The 21,243-nt window shown below is 45.3% G+C and overlaps 1 protein-coding gene across 4 annotated transcripts in view; it reads left to right on the forward strand.

Moving 5' to 3' along the window:
* The window catches only part of DPP9 (dipeptidyl peptidase 9), an 81,276-nt gene that overhangs the window by 28,082 nt on the left and 31,951 nt on the right, over positions 1-21,243 (forward strand). For all 4 annotated transcript variants that reach the window (XM_087952790.1, XM_087952786.1, XM_087952788.1 and 1 more), the window contains exons 12-19: positions 669-834; positions 3,900-3,979; positions 6,649-6,801; positions 8,706-8,841; positions 10,344-10,489; positions 12,510-12,656; positions 14,737-14,889; positions 17,552-17,694. In XM_087952790.1, the coding sequence (XP_087808916.1) occupies positions 669-834; positions 3,900-3,979; positions 6,649-6,801; positions 8,706-8,841; positions 10,344-10,489; positions 12,510-12,656; positions 14,737-14,889; positions 17,552-17,694 (1,124 nt within the window). The remainder of the gene's footprint in view (positions 1-668; positions 835-3,899; positions 3,980-6,648; positions 6,802-8,705; positions 8,842-10,343; positions 10,490-12,509; positions 12,657-14,736; positions 14,890-17,551; positions 17,695-21,243) is intronic.

The raw sequence follows: 21,243 nt of genomic DNA on the forward strand, positions 1-21,243 counted from the left end.
CCTTCTCATTCAAGAAGCTTCTTCAGCTCTGACTGGATGGTGGGGAGTGGAAGGGTTTATATTCCTTACAGACAGCTGGTTATTTGCATCCTTTTAGAGGGTGATTAAGGCCACTTGGAGGTTTATCTGTGTCCTCAGGGTTTTACAGACTTTGAGCTATACAATTCTACGGACTTTGAGCTATACAATTTGGCAAATTCCATACCCTTCTTATGGGGTCGGAGTAAGAATGGATTTCCAAAGGAAAGAATTGCAGACTACAGGAGCCAGGAGCACCACTCCAGTGACCCTGGATAAACCTCCAAGTGGCCTCAGTGGATGCAAATGACCAGCTGTCTGCAAGGAATATGAATCCTTCCCTTCCCCACCATCCAGTCAGAGCTGAAGAAGCTTCTTGGAGGGAATTGAAATGTCTTCAAAAGAGTAAACCAAAAAGTCCAGTTGCCTCCTGAAAAAGCACCCTTGGGATTCCCGTTCTTACCGTGTCTTGAGAAGACGAGTGATTCACTCAACAACCATGTGACTCACTTGAACAACCAGGGCAAGATAGGTGGTCATATGGGGCGAAACTCACCTAACAACTGTCGGCCTCCGATGATCCAGGCATGTTTGAATGGACGGTACTTGGCATCTTCTCTCGTTTTTTTTTTTCTTCCTCTCCCGGGTAGGTCCACGACATCTTCTACCCTTTCGCCCAGTCAGAGGAGAAAGAGGATGAGCTGACCTTTCTCCGAGCGAATGAATGCAAGACGGGCTTCTGCCACCTGTACCGAGTCACAGCCATCCTGCAGCGCAAGATGTACGACTGGACTCAGCCGTACGTGCCTAGCAAAGGTGAGAGAGCTGGGAGCGCTTGGACCTTCCTGGGCATTTGATTCTTGGGATATGGAAAAGAAAGCAGAGCCCACTCCTTCCTAGCACTGATGATGCTACCAAGTTGGGTCATGAAATGTCTGCAGGAACGTCCTCCCCCTCCTCCTCCTCCTCCTCCTCCTCCTCCTTGCAAATCCCATTCCCTTCTAGTACTGATGATATTACCTAGTTGGGTCATGAAACGTCGGCAAGAAAACGACGAAGCTCAAAGAATGCCAAGAATTCCACAGTCGTTGTCATCGTCCTCCTCCCCCTCCTCCCTCTCCCTGCAGATCCCACTCCCTTCTAGCACTAATGATGTTCCCTAGTTGGGTCATGAAACGTCTGCAAGAAAACAGCCAAGCTCAGAGAGCATCAGGGACTCACAGTTGTTCTCCATGACCACCTCCTGCTCCTCCTCTTCTTCCTCCTCCTTCCTGCAAATCCCACTCCCTTCTAGCCAGGGGTGGGATTCAAAATTTTTAACAACTGGTTCTGTGGGCGTGGCTTAGTTGTTGGGCATGGCTTGGTGGTCATGTGACTAGGTGGACATGGCTTGGTGGTCATGTTATTGGCTGGGTGTGGCCAACTTAACATCACTCACATCGAGGCACGCATCTCCTTGCCTGGCCTCTCGTGACTGTGGGGATGCTGCAAGAGTCGTAAGTGTGAAAAAGGGTCATAAGTCACGTTCTTCAGTGCCATTGTAACTTTGAATGGTCACTCCACACAAGCAAAGTACCAGCAAAGGAGGGGGAAAAAACTCCAGAGACGTTCCGGAGACAGGAAGTCTAGTCCTGCCAAGAAAGTAATAAGGGTTAATGAAGAGGCAGTTTCTGTAAGCAACACCAGAATGCTTCCTTCCTGCCTTCCTTACAGGATTAGGCCAGTAAAAATTTCTTCTTAACCGAACTGCTTAGAATGTTAACAACCGGTTCTAGCGAATAGGTGTGAACTGGTAGAATCCCACCCCTGCTTCTATTACTGATTTGGGCCAGGAAATATCTCCAAGAAAACAGCCAAGCTCAGAGAGCAACAAAGACCCCACAGTTCTCCTCCTCTTCCTCCTCCTCCTCCTCCTTCTCATCTCCCTGCAAATCCCACTCCCTTCTAGCACTGATGATGTTCCCTAGTTGGGCCAGGAAACATCTCCAAGAAAACAGCCCAGCTCAGAGAGCACCAAGGACCTCACAGTTCTCCTCCCCCTCCTTGCAAATCTCACTCCCTCCTAGCATTGCTGATGTTACCTAGTTGGGTAATGAAACATCTGTAAGAAAACAACCAGTGCTCAGAGAGCACCGATCCCGATTTTGAATATTTTAACACACACAATAACTTCCTAACAAAGTTTTGTTTGCATTGCTTTTTTCATTCTTGCTTGTTTTTTAACAAATTGGTTTCGGTAGATACTGAAAATTTCATATGTGTGTGTGTGTGTGTGTACGTTACTCACAACTCTAACTGAGCCTAGAATTGTGGTCATTTAGTGAGTCACCCCGTGAGTGCCTGATTTTACACATTGTGGGGGCAGTCAGTAAGTGAATGCAACAGTTGTAAAACAAATCTATTATACCCAGTAGGCATTTTGGCTGCCAAAAATCCGGTCATGTGACCACGGGATGTTGCAAACGGTTGTAAATGTGAGCCTGTTGCCAAGCACCCAAAATACGGTCTTGTGACAATGTGGGGAGTGGTGTGGCCGTTGAAATTTTCGGAATTGCAAGGGGTTGGACTAGAAGACCTCCAAGGTCCCTTCCGGCTGATTGAAATTGAAAAGTATCTCAGGTAAGGGGAGGCGTGTTTCATAGTAACTTCAGTCAGTCACTAACTGACAAGTCATTTAAAAACCATAAAAGCCATTAAGTGCATTTTTAAAAAGCGACAAGGGAAATGGCACCACTTGAGAACGAGAGAACAATGTGAAGTTGTTTTGCCAGCTCGGTTGTGGGTTGCAGAATTCTCTTTCTGGGATTGCGTGAATGTTTTGATCGAGCAGAAATACTTCTCGATTAGCGTTTGTTGGCTCCTTCTAGCTCATGAGTTTTTTTTCTGGCTATCTCCCTCCTGAGCCTTTCAGAAAAAGGACAATATTTATAGCACCTGGTTGAGAGGAAAAGTCCTTGATGTCCCCTGAGCTTGGTGGTTCTCCTGCAGATGTTTCACCACCCAACTATGTAACATCATCAGGACTGGAAGGCCATGGGTTTTGTGGTGAGGAGGAGGAGGAGGAGGAAGATGGTGGGGTCCTTGATGCTTTTTGAGCTTAGTTGCTTTCTTACAGATGTTTCACGACCCAACGATGTAACGTCATCAGTGTTAGAAGAGAATGAGGTTTTTGGAGCAGAGAAGAAGGAAAAGTAGAAGAGGTAGATGACCACGATGACAACTGTGGGATCTTCGCTGCTCTCTGAGCTTGGCTGTTTTCTTGCAGACATTTCATTACCCAGCTAGGTAACATCATCAGCGCTAAGAGGGGATTGCGGTGTTTGCTGTCTATATACAGAGGCCTGCACCACCAGCTCAGACTGTCAATCAAATAGTAAACACCAGTCAATTCAAGGAACTACTAATGAAAAAAAAATCCACACTTCACCAACACTGACAGGGCAAACCACTTGTGTACAAACAAAGAGTCAATCCCACTCTTTTCTAGCACTGATGATGTTACCTAGCTGGGTCAGGAAACGTCTGCAAAAAAAAAATAAACCAAGCTCAGAGAGCACCAAGAATTTCTCCTTTCAGAAATAAGCAGAATGGGAAGTATTCCCACTTCATTTTAGGCTTCACAGGGAGCAAAGCATCCTGTCCTATTGTAAAGGCACTTTAAGGAGGTCCCAAATGGGAAGGTGAACCCTCCCCAAGCGTTCTGCTCCCTTCGGCTTCGTTTTAAGGTGGACCAATCCAGAGGTCTCAGTAGGTCTTTGGAAGATGGGGATGATGGAAGCTGTAGTCCAGCCAATTATGGCTGGTGCATTGCCCTCACAGCTGATTTCGGGGAGTAGCTGTGGAATGGGGCCACCCTGCCTGATTCTGTTCTGTCATTTCAGGTGACTTCAAATGCCCCTTGAAGGAAGAAGTGGCCCTCACGAGTGGAGAATGGGAAGTTCTGGCCCGACATGGGTACAAGGTACAAAGTCCCTTCCTCTCCCAGTGAAAATGCCATTTCTGGTCTTTGTGCCATCTCTGGCTTCTGGTTGATAGTTTCCTTCAACAACAGTCAGAGAGACAGTTTGGTGTAGTGGTTAAGGCACCAGGATAGACACCAGGAGTTGCTGAGTTCTAGTCCAGTCTTAGGCATGAAAGATAGTTGGGTGACTTTGGGCCAATCACCAGGAGACGGTGAGTTCTAGTCCAGTCTTAGGCATGAAAGATAGTTGGGTGACTTTGGGCCAATCACTAGGAGACGGTGAGTTCTAGTCCAGTCTTAGGCATGAAAGATAGTTGGGTGACTTTGGGCCAATCACTAGGAGACGGTGAGTTCTAGTCCAGTCTTAGGCATGAAAGATAGTTGGGTGACTTTGGGCCAATCACCAGGAGACGGTGAGTTCTAGTCCAGTCTTAGGCATGAAAGATAGTTGGGTGACTTTGGGCCAATCACCAGGAGACGGTGAGTTCTAGTCCAGTCTTAGGCATGTAAGATAGTTGGGTGACTTTGGGCCAATCACCAGGAGACGGTGAGTTCTAGTCCAGTCTTAGGCATGTAAGATAGTTGGGTGACTTTGGGCCAATCACTAGGAGACGGTGAGTTCTAGTCCAGTCTTAGGCATGAAAGATAGTTGGGTGACTTTGGGCCAATCACTAGGAGATGGTGAGTTCTAGTCCAGTCTTAGGCATGAAAGATAGTTGGGTGACTTTGGGCCAATCACTAGGAGACGGTGAGTTCTAGTCCAGTCTTAGGCATGAAAGATAGTTGGGTGACTTTGGGCCAATCACCAGGAGACGGTGAGTTCTAGTCCAGTTTTAGGCATGAAAGATAGTTGGGTGACTTTGGGCCAATCACCAGGAGATGGTGAGTTCTAGTCCTGCCTTAGGCATGTAAGATAGTTGGGTGACTTTGGGCCAATCACTAGGAGACGGTGAGTTCTAGTCCAGTCTTAGGCATGAAAGATAGTTGGGTGACTTTGGGCCAATCACCAGGAGATGGTGAGTTCTAGTCCAGTCTTAGGCATGAAAGATAGTTGGGTGACTTTGGGCCAATCACTAGGAGACGGTGAGTTCTAGTCCAGTCTTAGGCATGAAAGATAGTTGGGTGACTTTGGGCCAATCACCAGGAGACGGTGAGTTCTAGTCCAGTTTTAGGCATGAAAGATAGTTGGGTGACTTTGGGCCAAGCACCAGGAGACGGTGAGTTCTAGTCCTGCCTTAGGCATGTAAGATAGTTGGGTGACTTTGGGCCAATCACTAGGAGACGGTGAGTTCTAGTCCAGTCTTAGGCATGAAAGATAGTTGGGTGACTTTGGGCCAATCACCAGGAGACGGTGAGTTCTAGTCCAGTCTTAGGCATGAAAGATAGTTGGGTGACTTTGGGCCAATCACCAGGAGATGGTGAGTTCTAGTCCAGTCTTAGGCATGAAAGATAGTTGGGTGACTTTGGGCCAATCTCCAGGAGACGGTGAGTTCTAGTCCTGCCTTAGGCATGAAAGATAGTTGGATGACTTTGGGCCAATCTCCAGGAGACGGTGAGTTCTAGTCCCGCTTTAGACATGAAAGCCAATTAGGCAATTTTGGGCTGATCACCAGGAGACGGTGAGTTCTAGTCCCATCTTAGAAATGAAAGCCAGCTGGGTGACTTTGGGCCAGTAACTCTCTCTCAGCCCAGGACAAACCCCTTAAAAAAAAAACTTTGTCAAGACAACAGCAGGGACTTGTTCAGGCAGTCACCAGGAGACCAAAAAAATGACTCAAAGGCTCACGCACACACAGACACACAAACACTGTTTTACCTTAGCAGCTTTTTCCAATTGGTAACCCCTTCTTTTGCCGAAGAAGGTGCCTTGGGCAGAATGTACTATTAATTGCAGGATCTATTCATTTATTCAAGATGCAGACTCTGGGATCTTTTTGCAACTAAGCTAAGCAGGTTCCAAAAAAAAAAAAAAAAAGCCAGAACGGTAGCCGTGATCAAAACTGGTCCAGAGCTTTAAAAATGATACCACCGCTGTCATTTTCATCCCAACTGTACAGATAACTTTTGAAGCTAAGGAATAGAACAGGAATAGCAATAAGAATAGTTGGGGGGGACCTTGGAGGTCTTCTAGTCCAACCCCCTGCTTAGGCAGGAAACCCTACACCACTTCAGACAAATGGTTATCCAATCTCTTCCAGTGTTGGAACATTTACAACTTCTGGAGGCAAATTGTTCCACTGATTAATTGTTTTAACTGTCTCTTTATTTCTAGATTGAATCTCTCCTTGATCAGTTTCCATCCATGATTCCTTGTCTGGCCTACAGGCGCTTTAGAAAATAGCTTGACTTCTTTCCTCTCTGTGGCAGCCCCTGAGATATTTGAAGAGGCTATCCAGTCTCCCCTAGTCCTTCTCTTCCCTAGACTAGCCAGGCCCAGTTCCTGCAACCGTTCTTCATATGTTTTAGTCTCCAGTCCCCTCATCATCCTGGTTGCTCTTCTCTGCACTTTTCCTAGAGTCTCAACCTCTTTTTTATATCGTGGCGACCAAAAACCGGATGCAGCTGAAATGAACTCTGATTCTGCCTCCCACAGTTCTGTCTCAAAGCAGTTTTTCACGTGCGCTTCTCAGCTTCTCCCCATCGTCTCTTTTTCTCTTTTGTGTCTCCAGATTTGGGTCAATGAAGAAACGAAGCTGGTGTATTTCCAGGGCACGAAGGATACCCCTTTGGAACATCACCTCTACGTGGTCAGCTACGAATCTCCTGGCGAGGTCGTGCGACTCACCACCTTGGGCTTCTCCCACAGCTGTTCCATGAGTCAGGTCAGTATCTCCGTGTCTGAAGGTTGAACTCATCGGGGTCAAAATGAAACCCGCAACCCCCTGGTAGACCTCTCTGGAGGTTCTCAGTCATCCAGGTTAACGATTGTCCCAAAGGTGCTTTTTCAAAAGGACTTCCTGACATGAATGAATTCTTTATCGGCCAGGTGTGATTAGACACACAAGGAATTTGTCTTGGTGCAAATGCTTTCAGTGTACATAAAAAAGAAAAGAGACATTCATCAAGAATCATAAGATACAACACTTAATAATAGTCATAGGGTAAAATAAGCAATCAAATTCTACTGGGAAACAGCCAATATAAATTGTAAGGATACAAGTGACAAAGTTACAGTCATACAGTCACAAATGGGAGGGGATGGGTGATAAGGAGTGATGAGAAGATTAATAGTAATTGTTGAGGTAATTCCCCGTTAGGAGAATGAGCGCATACAGGGAGACGTATTTGAGAGAAGTGTTGGAATAATACACACAGAGCACACAGATACACTGTACAGTAAATGTAGATTTTTACTTCCAGAAAGGTTTAAGCAAAGTCCAAAATAAGCAATCCAAAAGTCATCCACAGGTAAATCAGTCAGTTTTTCAATCCAGGGATAATCCAAATATCAAAGTCCAGTGTCAGTATCAGATTTACATCAAATCCAGTAATACCAGTCAATTAGGAAAAATGGAGGAACGGCAATACTTTCCAACAGAAGGAAACAGAGATACACTCACACTCTCTTCTGAGACTCAGACTCAACAAACCAGGTTTCTGGCTCCATCTTATGGCCGTTTGAGAAACCACACCTAATTACAGTTTTGCATTTTCTTAACAGTTTTAAAATGTTTATCCTGGTTTATGTATTTCTAATCCAAATAGCTGTTAGGTGACTCATACTTTGTAAATAGTTGGACAGTGTTGAGGGAATTATTTGTTTAGCAGAGTGATGGCATTCAAGGGGAAAAACTGTCCTTGTGTCTAGTTGTTCTGGTGTGCAGGGCTCTATAGCCTCGTTTTGAGGGTAGGAGTTGAAACAGTTTATGTCCAGGGTGTGAGGGGTCTGTAGATATTTTCACAGGCCTCTTTTTGACTCGTGGAGAATGCAGGTCCTCCATGGAAGGCAGGCGGGTAGCCATTGTTTTTTCTGCAGTCCTAATTACCCTCTGAAGTCTGTGTCTGTCCTGTTGGGTTGCAGAACCAAACCAGACAGTTATAGAGGTGCATGTTCCAGGATAATGTTGCAGGATCGAATCTGGATCGGTCACCGGCACCTTCTCTGATCTTTCGGATGCGTGCTGGATCGATCCCACCTTTAGGAAACTTCTTTCTCTCGAGCAAAGTGTGAGCTCTTCCGCGTGCGGTGTTTATAGTTCCTCTTGTATGGTGGCTTTTCAACTCTTGCTTGCTCGCTTGTGTTTTTGCGCTCAGGTGAGAGACCCAAACTCATCGATAGCCTCACACTGCAAACGAACAAGGACGCACGTTCAGTTTTGCAGCTGCTTGAGGTGGTTGGACAAGCAGGCACAAAAACAGCCCGAGAAGTGATTGAAGCCTGGGAAACAGGCCCCTCATCAGACAACGGGAGGGCCGGTTTACCGTCAGCCTACCAAGTACTTAGAAGGCGAGGGCTGGGCAGCACAAACAAATGATAGCTTGTCACTTAAAAGCCAGCCACCCACACGCCACAATCAACATTTAAGAAGCCACAAAGAGCAGACACCATACAAATGCCGCGTACAGAACAGCTCTGCTAGAGAGAAATTCCCTGAAGATGGACTCTAGTACGAGTCCAAAAGCTCGGAAGACAAAACCTCTCTTCTCAGTGTTGTGGTTATCTACAAAATTGTGTATTTATTTATTCAAAATGACAATAAAGTTATTCTCTCCTCTCCTCTTGCAGAACTTTGACATGTTCATCAGTCACTACAGCAGCGTCAGGACCCCTCCCTGTGTGCACGTTTACAAGCTCAGCGGCTCAGACGAAGACCCTCTCCACAAGCAGCCAAAGTTTTGGGCCAGCATGATGGAAGCAGCCAGTGAGTCAAATTTGAGCCAGGCATCCGAATTGAAGCCGTGGGGCTCGAGGTTGGGCGTCCACACACAGGTGGCCAAGCTTTGCTTTGCAGTCTTAGGGCCAGCTTCTCTATGGAACTGGGGGGGATTTGGGATTGGCCGGTTCTGCCCCACCCTTTCTACTCGATGGACATTAATGAATTAATTTATGAAATTAGATTAATATGAATATGTATATTGGTGCCCAACTCACGCATTGGTGACTAGGTGGCTTACAGCCTTTAAAAATTCACCACATAAAAACCCCATCTCTCCCTCTCTCCCCTCTCTCCTTGTCTCCTTCTCCATCACTCTCCTCTCTCTCTCTCTCTCTCTCTCTCTCTCTCTCTCTCTCTCCTCTCTCTCTCCTCCCCCTTCCTCCTCCTCTTTCTCTCTGTCTCCCATTCTTTGTCTCCTTCCTCATCACTCTCACTCTCTGTCTCTTTCTCCCTCTCTATTTCTCCATCACTCACTCTCTCTCCCTCCTCTCTCTCTCTCCTGATCTCCTTCTCCATCACTCTCTCGTCTCTTTCTCTCTCTCTCGCTTTCTCTCTCCCTCTCCCCCTTCCTCTTCCTTTTTCTCTCGGTCTCCCATTCTTTGTCTACTTCCTCATCACTCTCCCTCTCTGTCTCTTTCTCTCTCTCCCTCTCTATTTCTCCATCACACACACACACACTCTCTCTCTTTCCTTCTCTCTCTTCTCTCTCCCACTCTCTTTGTCTCTTTCTCCATCACTCTTTCACTCTCACTCTGTCTCTTTCTTTCTCTCCCTCTCTCTTTCTCTCTCCCTCTCTTTCTCCATCGTACTCCCTCTCTGTCTCTCTCTCTCTCCCTCCGTTTTCTCCGTTTTCTCTCTTTGTCTCCTTCTCCATCAATCTCTCACACTCACTGCCTCTTTCACTCTCTCTCTCTCCCTCTCTCTCCATCACTCCCACTCTTTCTCTCTCCTTTTTCTCTCTGTGTCTCCCTCTCTGTCTTCCGTTCTTTCTCTTTTGTCTCTCTCTCTCTCACACACAAACACACACCTCTGTGACAGCAACAACACAAATCAACCACTCAACGGGCTCCGTCCCATTGGCCCCCTAGCAAAACCATGGTTTTAGCGCCTTAACAGAAAAGCCAGAGGATGGAGACCCCAACCCTAGTTCAGGGGAAACGACATTCCATAAAGAAGGGGCCACCGCCAAGAGGGCCCTTTTGCGCGCCAGCCTTATAGGCAGTCCTCGACTTAACGACCAGAATGGAACCCCACATTTTTGTTGCTAGCGGGGAAACATTTCTTGAGTGAGTTTCGCCTCGTTTTACGATCTTTTGTGCCGCGGTTGTGAAGCGAATCACCACAGTTAGGAAGTTAAGTCCCGTGGTCGTGAAGTGGATCTGGCTTTCCCCATCGACGTTGCTTGCCACAAGGTCGCAAAAGGGGGGAATCACGCGAGGATGACCAGGTGTGACTCTCCCCCTGCTCTGCTTCCCCGTGTTTTGCAGGCTGTCCTGCGGATTACATCCCCCCCGAAATCTTTCATTTCCACACCCCGTCGGATGTCGAGCTTTACGGGATGGTGTACAAGCCACATGACCTCCAACCTGGGAAGAAACATCCCACGGTGCTCTTTGTTTACGGTGGGCCACAGGTGAGCGAGATTCTCAAGTCATCCAAGTCCTGGTTGTCCTAAAGATGCTTTTTTTCCTTTTTTCTTTTATATATAACCTTTATTGAAAAGTTGAAACATTAAAACACAAATTATAATACGAATGTTTAAAGGGGTATATTACCATCAATTTTGACAGTGCTTACGTTTCAATTGTTATTCCAGTGCATATTTTATACTCCTAATTGTTCTTATATATTTATATACATCTATCTTTCTAAATTATACATTCCTTATTTATTTAATTGCTTGTTTCTATTATTTATCCAGTGATACCACTTTTCCCAAACTGTATAATAATCTTGAGTCTTCCTTCTCTTTTAATTCTAATGTAAGTTTGTCCATTTCCAAGTAATCGAAAAATCTTTGGATAATTAAACTTTTTTCCCATTTTTTTAATTGATTTTTAAAAACAAACATAAACAAACAAAACACAAAACATGAAAACATAAAACATCTTTTTTGAAAGCAGCTTGATCCCAGGATAATTAAACTATCTGTTGGCATAGAATCTCCTTTCCAACGTTGTGCAAGTGCTAATCTCGCTGCTGATATTATATGCAGGATCGGATATTTTATCTCTTTTGTATAATTCTCTTTGATAATTCCCCAGAGAAATATTTCTGCTTTAAATTCTGTTTGGACTTTCGTAATTTCCTTTAACCATTTTCGTATTTTGGTCTGATATTTCTTAATTTTTGGACCTAGCCACCATACATGAAAGAAGGTACCCTGTAACTGCTTACATTTCCAACAATTTGGGCTTCAATTAGGATACATTTTAGCCAATCTCGAAGGGGCTAGCACATCAAATATGCTTTTTTTCAAGAGGCAACTGGGCTTTCTGTTTTTTTTCTTTTTCTTCGAAGATGTTTCCCTTCTTATTCGAGAAGCTTCTTCCTGATTCTTTGCAGGCAGCTGGTCATTTGCATTCTTTGAGAGCACAGATGTCAAACTTGATTTCATGGAGGGCCACATTAAAGTTGTGGCCGGGGTGGGCACGGCCAGCATGACCTCGCTCATGTTGGGGGCGCCTGTGCTGGGCCGAATGCTCTGCCACAAAAATGGGCTCCCGCAGCCCTCGTCCAACGTGGCCCCCTCAAACTCCCTCTTTGCTGGCAGAGGGCTGCAGGAGGCCATCACATTCATTAAGCGTGGGAGGACTGCACACAGCCTTCCAGAACTCCATTTTTGTTGCATATTCATGAACTGGAATAGAGCTTAGGAACCAGGTCAGCCAATGAGAGCTGAGTTGAGGGCTGAAACTTAAAAGAGAGAATCTGGGCTTGGTTTCTCTCTGTTCTGTGCTCAACTCTAAAAGGAAAGAGAAACTTAACTCGCTTGCTTGTCTGCCGAACTAAAGTGAAACTGATGTCCGTTTCTGAGGTTCCTGCTCTGAACCTGTAACATGTCTGCTTCTGTTTGAGTTTGCACCGTGTTGGAGAAATCTACAACTGGTATTGTAAAATTGACTTGTGTTTATGCAGAAGTTAACTGAAGCCTCAGCCACCTGTGTTTATTCTTCCGGCACTGAATTTAGGCTGCAATAACTTTGAACAAGAGCCACCGCAGGCCGATCCTGTGCGGTTTCCAGGGCGGCCTCGCAGGCCAAATCTAAGCCACCCCGCAGGCCGGATCCGGCCCACGGGCCTTGAGTTTGACACCCCTGTTTTAGAGAGTCATTGAGGCCACTTGGAAGTTGACCCAAGTTAGGATACAGGTCAACTTCCAAGTGGCCTCAATGACTCTCTCAAAAGATGCAAATGACCAGCTGTCTGCAAGGAGTATCAATTCTTCCATTTTCCCAACATCCAGTCCGAGTTGAAGAAGCTTCCTGGCTGAGAAGCGAAACGTCTTCAAAGTAAAAACAGTTGCCTCTTGAAAAAAGCACCTTTGGGATTCTACCTTGGCAACATTTTCAATATCCCTCAAAGAGCTGGTTCCCTTAACAGATGGGGGCCTTATTTCTCCTCCCCCCCCTTGTCCTTTGCTCGTCTCCTAGGTCCAGCTAGTGAATAATTCCTTCAAAGGGATCAAGTACCTGCGGCTGAACACGCTGGCGTCCCTCGGCTACGCCGTGGTGGTGATAGACGGGCGAGGCTCATGCCAGAGAGGCCTTAAGTTCGAGGGAGCTCTTAAGAATCAGATGGTAAGTTCTCTCCTTACCTCCGTCCTGTGGATCTGGCCTCCCGTTTTGCAATTCCGACAGGGTAAAATATGACATCGTTATTATATCGGCATAGGTTATATTATCCAGAGGTGGTATTTAGCCGGTTCGGACCGGTTCTAGAGAACCGGTAGTGGAAATTTTGAGTAGTTTGGAGAACTGGCCAATCCCACCCCTGACTGGGCCCCGCCCCCATCTATCCTCCGCCTCCCATTGAGTCCCAGCTGATTGGCTGGGTCTTCTTTGGTTGCCTTGCACAGGAGAACGGAGCTGGAAAGCAGGTTAGTGGGGTGGGGAGGGAATGGGGATTTTACGGTAACCTTCCCCTTCCATGCCCAGCAAGCCACGCCCAGCAAGCGAAGCCACGCCCAGCAAACCACGCCCACAAAACCGGTAGTAAAAAAAATCTTGAATCCCACCACTGATATTATCCTATTGATATATCCTCGTATCCTCGTTCTTTTCCATTGTTTATTTTATCCTCTTGCAAGGAGTCCTCGGTTTACGACCACAATCGAGTCCAACACTTGTGTGTTGTTAAGCATTTGTTCCCTTGAGCTTTGCCCCCTTTTACGACTTTACTTGCCAGAGTTGTTCAGTGAATCCTTGTCGTTCTTAGCAACACGGTCGTTAAAACGAAGCGGGGTGTCCCTGCTGATTTTCCTGGTCGGAAGGTCGCAACGGGGGAATCACGTGGCCTTGGGACACAGCAACCGTCATAAGTATGAACCCTTTGCAAAGCATCTGAAGGTTGATCACATGGTCGTGGCCACACGGTTTGAGTGGTGCCTAGTGGTGGAGCTCTCGCCTCGCAATCAGGAGGCTGTGAGTTCGATCCTAGCTAAGGAGGCAGGTATTTCCCTCTCTGGACACAATGAGAATATATATATCTGCTGAATATAACTCTGCATTGGTGACAGGAAGGGCATCCGGCCAGTAAACACGCCATTCAGCTGCCCCGACTCCACCCCACAAAGGATTACGGTGTCGTTAAAAGACGATAATGATGAAAAATGGGACTTATGACCATTTTTCAAACTTTTCAAAGATTGTTATGACATCCCCATGGTCACGTGATCATCATTCCGATGCTTGGCATCTGACTCATATTTATGACGGTCACAGTGTTGCGGGGTCACACGATCATCGCTTAAAACCTTCTAACAAGCAAAGCCAGTGGGGAAAGCCAGATTCAATTAACAGCCGTGTTAACTAACTGTTCTGACCCAAACCTTGTTCCAAGGAAGCAAACCCCAAACGGAGGTAACAGCAAAATCTTTTAATGATTCTTTACGAATTCCGTTCCTTCCCCATCAAAAGGCTGTTTCCAACGAATTGTCTCTGATAAGAACGAGCCTTGCCAAGGTTGTCCAAGGCTGCCAAGAACACTAGATAAAGTTGCCAAGAAATATTTCAAACCCAAAGAATCTCCAAACACCAACCAAGATATTCCGAACGTCTGCAAGGCTTGAGTGCAAAAACTTCTTTGCTTCCTGCGAAGAACTCCGGTCTCTCAGCTGGCTTTTATCTCCTCAGGGGGGGGCCATTACCTTGCTGCCTTACTCCCGAGTCGCCTGTGCTGCTGCAGCTGCTCTTTCCTTCGAGCAGCCCTGTGCGCATGCACCCTGGGCACAGGCTCCTCGGGGGCCTCTTCCTCACTGCTGCCAGCCTCCACAATCTCCGAAGGCAGCACCCCACTCCCTGATGGTCCTGGTCCCATCCCTGCATCACATGCAGGCCCCTCACCTGAGTCCTCGCTCTCTGACACCTCAGCCCTCCTCACCTGCTGCCGGCGCACCACAACACTTAACTGAACTGCAGAGATTCACTTAACTGTAGCAAGAAAAGTCATAAAACAGGGCAAGACTCATTTAACAACAAAAGTTTCTGCCTTCCTTAACAACAACAGAAACGTTGGGCCCAATTGTGGTCGTAAGCCAAGGGCAACCTGTAGAGGGTTTCCTGCTTTGAGAAAAGGGAGGCTGGACTAGAAGACCTCCCAAGGTCCCTTCCAACCTTTGATAATTTTTTTTCCCCTTTTTCTCTGCAATCCCCCTTTCAGGGCCAGGTGGAGATCGAGGATCAGGTGGAAGGTTTACATTATGTCGCGGAGAAATACGGGTTCGTCGACCTCAGCCGCGTGGCCATCCATGGCTGGTCGTACGGAGGTTTCCTTTCCCTGGTGGGGCTCATTTACAAGCCCCATGTTTTCAAGGTGAGCCTTGCTGCCTGTCTGGGACCCACTGAAAAACTAAAAGGTCTGCCCGACTCTAGGGGGTGGTATACATCTCCTTTTGCTAGCCGAAGGAGCCGGTGTTGTCCGAAGATGCATTCGTGGTCATGGGACTGGCATGGCTGTATGCCAAAGGCGCCTGGAACACTGTTACCTTGCCATCAAAGGGATACCTGTTTATCTACTCACATTTTGTATACTATGTATGTGTGTGTGTGAGTGTGTGTAAAATAAAACTAAAAATTGGGGTGGGGGATTCTGCCTCTGCCTACCGGCATCCATCTGTATTCACATCTGGCTAGTGTCCTGTCAGTGTGTGAGAGAGTTGAGGGCTGTTTGGAAACAGAAGCAATTATTTGCCGTGTGAGCAAGAAGGAGACGGCAGGGACCCTGGGCTCAACTGTTCTGTACTTAAAGCTGCTTGGTGCTGTGACACTAAGACTGAAACTGAAACTTTCCTCTCCTCTGCTTGTGTTTTGCATTTGGAAGAGATTTCTTTTCAGGTGGAGAGGGGGAGTAGAACTCCTTAGCATCAGAGCGTGTTAATAATAATAATAATAATAATAATAATAATAATAATAATAATAATAATAATAATAATAATAATAATAATAATAATAATAATAATTAATAATAATAATTAATAATAATTAATAATAATAATAATATAGGAAATCCTAATGCTCTGATGGTCATTTTGAAAAATCCTTTCTTAGGGAGCACCTAGAAGCCAAGAGGAACATAAGTGCCAAATTTCAAGTTTGTAGGCTTTACGGTTCTGGAAATTTTGTGGGATGCATGAGTGGTCTTTTGCTTTTATATATATAGATATATATATATGTAAATAAAACAGTATAAATATATGTTTTATCAATGGGAATAAAATATAAAACAAAAAAAACATATATCCAACAGAACAAAAAAAAAGTGTACAAAAAAAGGGGAAAAAAGAAAGAAAATGACACAAACATCCAGTATCCAAAAAAAAAAAAGAAATAAAAAGCTTGATAAATTATCCTGCCCTTACACAATGGGTCTGCCTCGAAAACAAGCCCTAGCCCGTTTTTTCACACTTGCGCCAAATATAAGCTCTAGTTATTCCCCACTCACCATCTGGCCACGTGGCACGTCATGCGGGTGCTGCTGCTGCTGCTGCTGCTCACATGTGCCGCAGCACAATGCACCACGCAGCCTCCTGCCACAAGCAGCACCGGCATGATGAGCCACCCTGTGGCTGGCTGCAAGTAGCTGTGAGGAGCTGCGGAAGGAGTCAGGCTGTGGCACAACAGGTTGGGGCCTGGGAGGCCTGGCTGCGGTGGTCCCCTAAGGTAAGTGGGTAAGACATCCCCCAAAATAAGACCTGGTACATATTTTGGGGCCCAAAAGAAAATAGGAGCAGCTCTTTATTTTGGAAGAAACACAGTAGTTACTTTCTCGTCCTTATTTAACAAGAAGAATATGTATATAATCAACTAGGATGATTAAAGGCCTGGAGACTAAAACATAGGAAGAACGGTTGCAGGATTTGGGTAGGTCTAGTCTAATGAAATGAAGGACCAGGGGTGGCATGATAGCAGCCTTCCAATATCTGAGGGGCTGCCACAAAGAAGAGGGGGGTCAGGCTGTTCTCCAAAGCACCCAAAAGCAGAACAAGGAAAACAACACATGGAAACTAATCAAGGAGAGAAACAACCTATCTACCCCCAGCGAGACCAGCCAAAATGTTCCAAATACATTACCTAAATGTTGGAGATGTAACCATAAACAGGGAACATACTTTCATATGTGGTGGGCCTGCACGGAAATACTGGCAAAAATTAGGTTATGGTTAGAGGAAATAACAAAACAGAGAATAAAATTTAAACAACTTTTTTTAGTAGGTATGCTAGAACCGAACATGAACAAGAAATATCAATACCTGATGCTCCATATCATAACGGCTGCCCGAATTACTTTCGCCCAAAATTGGAAGCAGGCTATGACCCCCCCACAGAATCCATAATAATTAATAAAGTACATAAATATGTGCTGAGATGGATAGATTAACGAAGTTATTGAAAGATAAGGAAGAAGGAGAATATTATAAAATATGGGATGTCTGGTATGAACAGATAAGGAAAATAAGTTGAATGATAAGTTTATAACATCATAAAACAATAAGGCTTATGTGTAAATAAATGTAAATAAATATGTATGTATATATAATGCTTAAAATGCCGAAGAAGTAAATGCAAAGATGTATAACGTTAATAGAAGTGAAATGCAAATGTATACACTGTTTTAGCAACATTGTAAAATGTGAAAATTGGTTTTTAACTGACGAAACGTTGAATAAATAAATTTATTTAAAAGGAGAGAAGCAACCAGGAATTAAGGAGAAACTTCCTAATGGTGAGGACAATGAACCACTGGAACAGCTTTTGTTCCACTGGCCATTTTTCTGACAAGCAAAGTCAACGGGGAAGCCAGATTCACTTAACAACCGTGATAAAATTCATAGATGAATTTTATCAAACAGGTTTGCTGTTTGGCCAAATGTGTGCAGCAGGTCCGTCCGTGTGTGTGTGTGTGTGTGTGTGTGTGTGTGTTTGAACTAGGAAGACTCCGCTCTGGGTTTATCTTATCTTCCGTTCTCCTCCCGTAGGTCGCCATAGCAGGAGCCCCCGTCACCGTCTGGATGGCTTACGATACCGGATACACGGAGCGGTACATGGATGTCCCAGAGAACAACCAGCAAGGCTACGAAGCGGGCTCAGTGGCCCTGCATGTTGAGAAACTGCCTAACGAGTGAGTATCTGATGGGAGGATCTATGATGGGGTGGGGGGGGAGCATGGAGGGAGGGGTATACAAGGGTGAGGCCCCCTCAGCAAAATTCACAACATCTCCACCTTGAGATGGACAAGTCAGGTGAGGTTGTGCGAGGTAAAGGTTCCCCTTGCACAGACGTGCTAGTGTTCTGACCCATATCTGGTTCCAAGGAAGCAAACACGAGACAACGGTAACGGCACAACCTTTTAATGTTTCTTTACGAATCCTGTTCCTTCATGGGTAAAAAAGGCTTCAAACCAATTAGCTCCAATAAGAAAGAGCCTTGCCAAGGTTTCGCAAGGCTGCGAAGAACATTACATAAAGTTGCCAAGAAATATTTCAAACCCAAAGAATCTCCAAACACCAACCAAGATATTCCGAACGTCCACAAGGCTTGAGTGCAAAAACTTCTTTGCTTCCTGCAAAGAACTCTGGTTTCTCAGCTGTCTTTTATCTCCTCAGGGAGGGGCCATCACCTTGCCGCCTTACTCCCGAGTCGCCCGTGCTGCCGCAGTTGCTCTTTTTTTCGAGCAGCCGGCCTGCACGCATGCACCCTGGGCACAGGCTCCTCGGGGTCCTCTTCCTCACTGCTGCCAGCCTCCACAATCTCCGAAGGCCTCACTCCACTCCCTGATACGTCCTGGCCCCATCCTTGCATCATACGCAGGCCCCTCATTCAAGTCCTCGCTCTCAGAGACCTCAGCCGTCCACACCTGCTGTCGGTGAACCCTAAGAGCTAGTTGTTTCCGGCTCTAGGGGGCGGTGCTCATCTCCATTACAAAGCCGAAGAGCCAGCGCTGTCCGAAGACGTCTCCATGGTCACGTGGCCAGCATGACTAAATGCCGAAGGCACACAGAGCACAGTTACCTTCCCACCAAAGGGGTCCCTATTTTTCTACTTGCATATTTTTTTTATATGCTTTCAAACTGCTTGGTTGGCAGAAGCTGGGACAAGGAACAGGAGCTCACTCCATTACGCGGCGCTGGGGATTCGAACCGCCAAACTGCCCACCTTTCTGATCGACAAGCTCAGCGTCTTCGCCACTGAGCCACCGCGCGTCCCCTTGAGGCTATGCAAACCGCCACGTTAAGTCTGGACTGCTCACACACATTTGGGTACAGGTAGTCCTCAACTTAACAACTGGTCGTTAAGTGGCCGTTCAGAGTTACAACAGTGCTGAAAAAAGGGACTTAGGGCCGTTTTTCACACTTGCAAGCATCCTCACGGTCATGTAATCAAAATCCAGATGCTTGGCAACCAGCTTGTAGTTATGACAGTTGCAGTGTCTTGGGGTCATATTGATCCCCTTTTGCGACCTTCAGACAAGCAGAGTCAGAATAACAAGAGTTGGAAGGGAACCTTGAATGTTTTCACAGCCATAGTGCGGTGCAATTTAATTAAATTAAATTGTTAAATACAATTTAAATTTAAATTTAAATGCAGTTAAATACGCTGAGCTGGTCAACCTGGGAAGCTGACAGCCCGGGTTCGAGCCCCAAGCGCTGTTGGATGGGGTGAGCTCCTGTGACTTGCTTCAGTTCCTGCCTACCCCAGCAGTTTGAAAGCACGCAAAATAACCCGTCTCAATTATTAGATAAAGACCTCCTCTTCTGAAATATTTGTCTACATCAATCAGAAGCAATCAGAGCTGGAAGGGACCTTGGAGGTCTTCTAGTCCAGCCTCCTACTGAGACAGGAGATCCTTTCAGACAAATGGTTGTCCAGTCTCTTCTTAAAAACCTCCAGTCAGGAAGCACCCATAACTTCTGGTGGTAAGCTGTTCCACTGGTTAATTTTAAGTTAATGGGGAAGCCAATTCCACTTAACATCGTGTGGCAAGGAAGGTCGTAGAATGGGGTAAAATTCACTTAACAACTGTCTTGCTTAGCCACAGAAATTTAGGGCTCAATTTATGGTTGTAAGTTGAAGGCCACCTGTGCATCATTAATCTTCCATTAGGAGCCACCTTCCCAAAACACCTACTACCCCCTTGGTAAAGGCAGTGAGAAAGATATATCTCTTCCAGAATTTTGGGTTGGGGAGCCCAGATCCTGTCGGTTCAGAAAACACACCTTCGATCCTTCGATTAACCCCTTGCCTGGCTTTGATCTTACCTGGCTAGATTCACAAAACATGCAGAGTCGCCCCAAATGTCAAACACAAGCTTTGCTACTGGTGTTAATTCATTGATTGGATTTATTCAATGTTTATGCTGTCTAGGTGACTCTTTGGATTTCAACCCCGACCTGGTTGTAAAAGCCCAAAAAGTGGTAGGATTTTGAAATTTTGCACCAAGCCAGAAGCAAATAAACCCATGTTGTTGTGGCTTAGCTTGAACCCTTTCAAACTATATATTTTATCTTTTTTATTTTTTTTTATATTGCTGCCTCTTCGCACAGGGCGACTCAAGGCTGCTTACAGGAATATATAAAAACCTCATATATAAAACAATAAAACTAATAAAAGAGAATAATCACATAATAAATTGATATAATAAAATAATAATACAATAATACAATAATATATATATAATATTGCTTGCTTTGTGTTCTGCAAACACGGCCTCTGACTCTCCACACCTCGCCTTCCCCGCTGTTTCCCCAAGCCTATTTCCTTGGCCCCTCGCCCAGTCACGTCTGTCCAGGGAAGGGTTGGCATGCTTCTCCATCAGTCTTTTTTTTTTTAATAAAAGTTTTGTTTCAATTTTCCACATTTTTTTAAAAAAATCTCTTTCTAGTGAACAGCATGATTCCAGGTTTTCATATCTCCATACAGACATAATTTAGTTTGCATATTCGTTTTTCACCTTTAGTTCCTATCTTATCTCTACTTTACATATGTTCTCTAATTTCTCACCTCAATACTTTCCTCAGGCTTATTTGTAAATTTTCAATTCATTCCTTAGCCTATTTCTTTTAGCTTTAAATAATTCTCATATCATCATATTCATTATGCTTATACTTTTATCTGTCATGATTACAATTTCATCGCATATCCTCGTTTCATCATTTCAAACATCCCACCTTAATGCAAAACATTTTTAAAACAAAAATTTCCCCTACAAATACCAATTAAAGTGTGCCACCCCTACAGCTTGTATCTCATCTAATGAGTTCTCTTTTAAATCCCAATAATCATTTAACTTGGTTATCCCCTTAAAGATTTGTAACAGTCATCTTCTCATAATTGCTTCTCCATCAGTCTTATTGTCATGGCTGCCATTCTTCTAAGCTGCGCATGGCAAGCTGACAGCCTGACATCAGTAATGGGGATTTTAGCAGTGGGGTAGGGAACCAAGAGGAATCAAAACCAAGCCATTCCATCCCGGGACTCGAGGACATACCAAAGGAATGTGGAGCTGGCAAGTGCACCAAGACAGGGACTGTTTCCCAAAGAATTTGTGAACACCTAATTGTGCATCAACCGATAATAGAATAGAATAGAATTCTTTATTGGCCAAGTGTGGTTGGACACACAAGGAAGTTGTCTTGGTGCAAATGCTCTCAGTATACATAAAAGAAAAGAT

Source organism: Notechis scutatus, chromosome 1, assembly GCF_049901735.1.
Source record: "Notechis scutatus isolate UNSWTSFEM ecotype Mainland chromosome 1, rNotScu1.2, whole genome shotgun sequence".
Lineage (NCBI taxonomy): Eukaryota > Metazoa > Chordata > Lepidosauria > Squamata > Elapidae > Notechis > Notechis scutatus.